This window comes from Emiliania huxleyi (genome assembly GCF_000372725.1).
Source record: "Emiliania huxleyi CCMP1516 unplaced genomic scaffold EMIHUscaffold_250, whole genome shotgun sequence".
NCBI classification, from domain to species: domain Eukaryota; phylum Haptophyta; order Isochrysidales; family Noelaerhabdaceae; genus Emiliania; species Emiliania huxleyi.
This window is the reverse complement of record NW_005200169.1, coordinates 13,878-15,811: the sequence shown is the minus strand read 5'-3', so window position 1 is coordinate 15,811 and position 1,934 is coordinate 13,878. Positions and strand designations below refer to the sequence as shown.

The 1,934-nt window shown below is 67.3% G+C and overlaps 2 protein-coding genes across 2 annotated transcripts in view; both read left to right on the top strand.

Moving 5' to 3' along the window:
* The window catches only part of EMIHUDRAFT_457483 (hypothetical protein), a gene marked incomplete at its 5' end in the record, with an annotated part of 3,459 nt that extends 2,464 nt beyond the window's left edge, over positions 1-995 (top strand). The window contains 2 exons of the mRNA XM_005777993.1: positions 38-155; positions 537-995. Of these exons, the coding sequence (XP_005778050.1) occupies positions 38-155; positions 537-802 (384 nt within the window). The 3' untranslated portion in view covers positions 803-995. The remainder of the gene's footprint in view (positions 1-37; positions 156-536) is intronic.
* A 572-nt stretch (positions 996-1,567) lies between these two features.
* The window catches only part of EMIHUDRAFT_457481 (hypothetical protein), a gene marked incomplete at its 5' end in the record, with an annotated part of 3,066 nt that continues 2,699 nt past the window's right edge, over positions 1,568-1,934 (top strand). The window contains one exon of the mRNA XM_005777992.1: positions 1,568-1,915. Within this exon, the coding sequence (XP_005778049.1) occupies positions 1,568-1,915 (348 nt within the window). The remainder of the gene's footprint in view (positions 1,916-1,934) is intronic.

Sequence of the window (1,934 nt, the reverse complement as noted above, 5' to 3'; positions counted from 1 at the left end):
TCGGACAGGGAAGTCGTACGTTGCGGCACGTCGATAGGTGGAGGCGGAGGCGGTGGCCCAGAAGATGCGCAAGGCGGCGGCACACTGGAAGGCGAAGGCGGAGGCGGCGCAGCAGGCAGCGCCGGCCGAGGGGTCTGACGCTGCGAGCCAGGTGGTTGCGCAAGGGGGGGAAGGAAGGGGGAGGGTAGTAGCAACAGCGGAGACGGGAGAGTAAGGAAGGGGGAGGGTAGTAGCAACAGCGGAGACGGGAGAGTAATGCTGACTCTGCGAGCCAGGTGGCGGCGGCGGAGGCGGCGGCGGAGGCGGCGAGGACGGAGGCGGCGGCGGCGGGCGCTGCGAAGGCCGAGGTCGAGGCGAGGCTGGCGGAGGCGGAGGCGAGGCTGGCGGCGGCGGCGGAGAGTGCCAAGGCTGAGACGGCGGCGGCGGAGGCGGCCAAGGCGGAGGCGGAGGCGATCGGCAACGCCAAGGCAGCACGCGCGCACGCGGCGGCCACTTGAGAGTTCGGACAGGGAAGTCGTACGTTGCGGCACATCGATAGGTGGAGGCGGAGGCGGTGGCCCAGAAGATGCGCAAGGCGGCGGCACACTGGAAGGCGAAGGCGGAGGCGGCGCAGCAGGCAGCGCCGGCCGAGGCGGGCCAGAGCGCTGACCAGCCCAACGAGGCTGCCGACCAGACCTCCCGCGTGGCGGAGCTGGAGAAGAAGCTGGAGAGCATGGAGGCGGCCGTGGAGAAGCTGCGGAAGGCGGCGCGCCACTGGAAGTCGAGGTTCGATGAGGTTTCGGGGGCCAAGCAGAGCTCGTAGGCTCAGGCGCACGGCGTGAAATGCTCCGATATGCGCACGCACGCGTGCACACGTTCGTTGTACGGTATCGGTTTGTTTTGGCGCCCCCCCTGCCAAAACTCCCTCGCACAACACTGGGCCGCGGTGACTCGAGGAGGCCGCCGGGGCCCGGGCGCGTGTCTTGAAGGTCCGATACTGGAAGCCCATGCAGGCCTGTGCGTGGGCATAAAAAGAATTTCACAACAAAGCTCCCTCGAGGACGCGCACACTTGGCACGCGCACGGGACTGGCGCGAAAAAGAAATGTCGAGTGCGTTCCTCGATAGGCCACCTCCGCTCAGCGTGACTGGTGCTGCTCCGGCTCCGGCTCCGGCCTTGCTGCCGCTCGTCCCCGCGGCCTCGAACCTCCCTGTGTCCTCCCGTTGTTCCCATGCACCCGGCTCTGTGCGCAAGCCATGGCTACCTCCGCAGCAGCGCTCATCCGTTCTACTCCACTCGCTTGAGCTACGGAGCAGATGTCTGCCCGCTGATGCCTCGTCGCGCAAAGGAAGCTTATCGCGTTATAGTCCGCCCACCTTCTCCATCGCCCTTCAGAACTGCGAGGGCATGCGTCCCGTGACATCCGCTAGGTGGGGGGCCGATGAACCGGACCACCACCATATCACAAACTCGTGCGTCCCGCTTGAAGCGTAGAGTCTCAAAATGCTGCAGTCCCGGCGCAAGACAGGCGCTGATATATATATATGAAGCTAATCACGTCCCGTGAACCACCGTGAACCACCCAAGAATGTCGACGAGCGAAGAGCGCGACAGCAAGAAGGAGCGGCGGGGCGAGAAGGAGAAAGGAGAGCGGGGCGAGAAGGAGAAGTACGCGCCGCCGCACCGTCGGCGCAGCCGCAGCGCCAGCCGAGAGAAGAGCAAGAAGAAGAAGGAGCGCGGCCGCAGCCGCGAGCGCAAGAAGGAGAAGCGCGCACGCAAGGGCCGCAGCAGCAGCGGCAGCAGCCCGAGCCGGAGCCGCGATAAGCGGCGCGGGCGGAAGGAGCGCGACGAGCGCAGCCGCAGCCGCGACCGCAGTCGCGACCGCAGCCGCCGCAAGGAGCGCGGAGACGGCGAAGAGCGCGGCGACAAGCGGCCGGTCGGCGACATCCTCGACG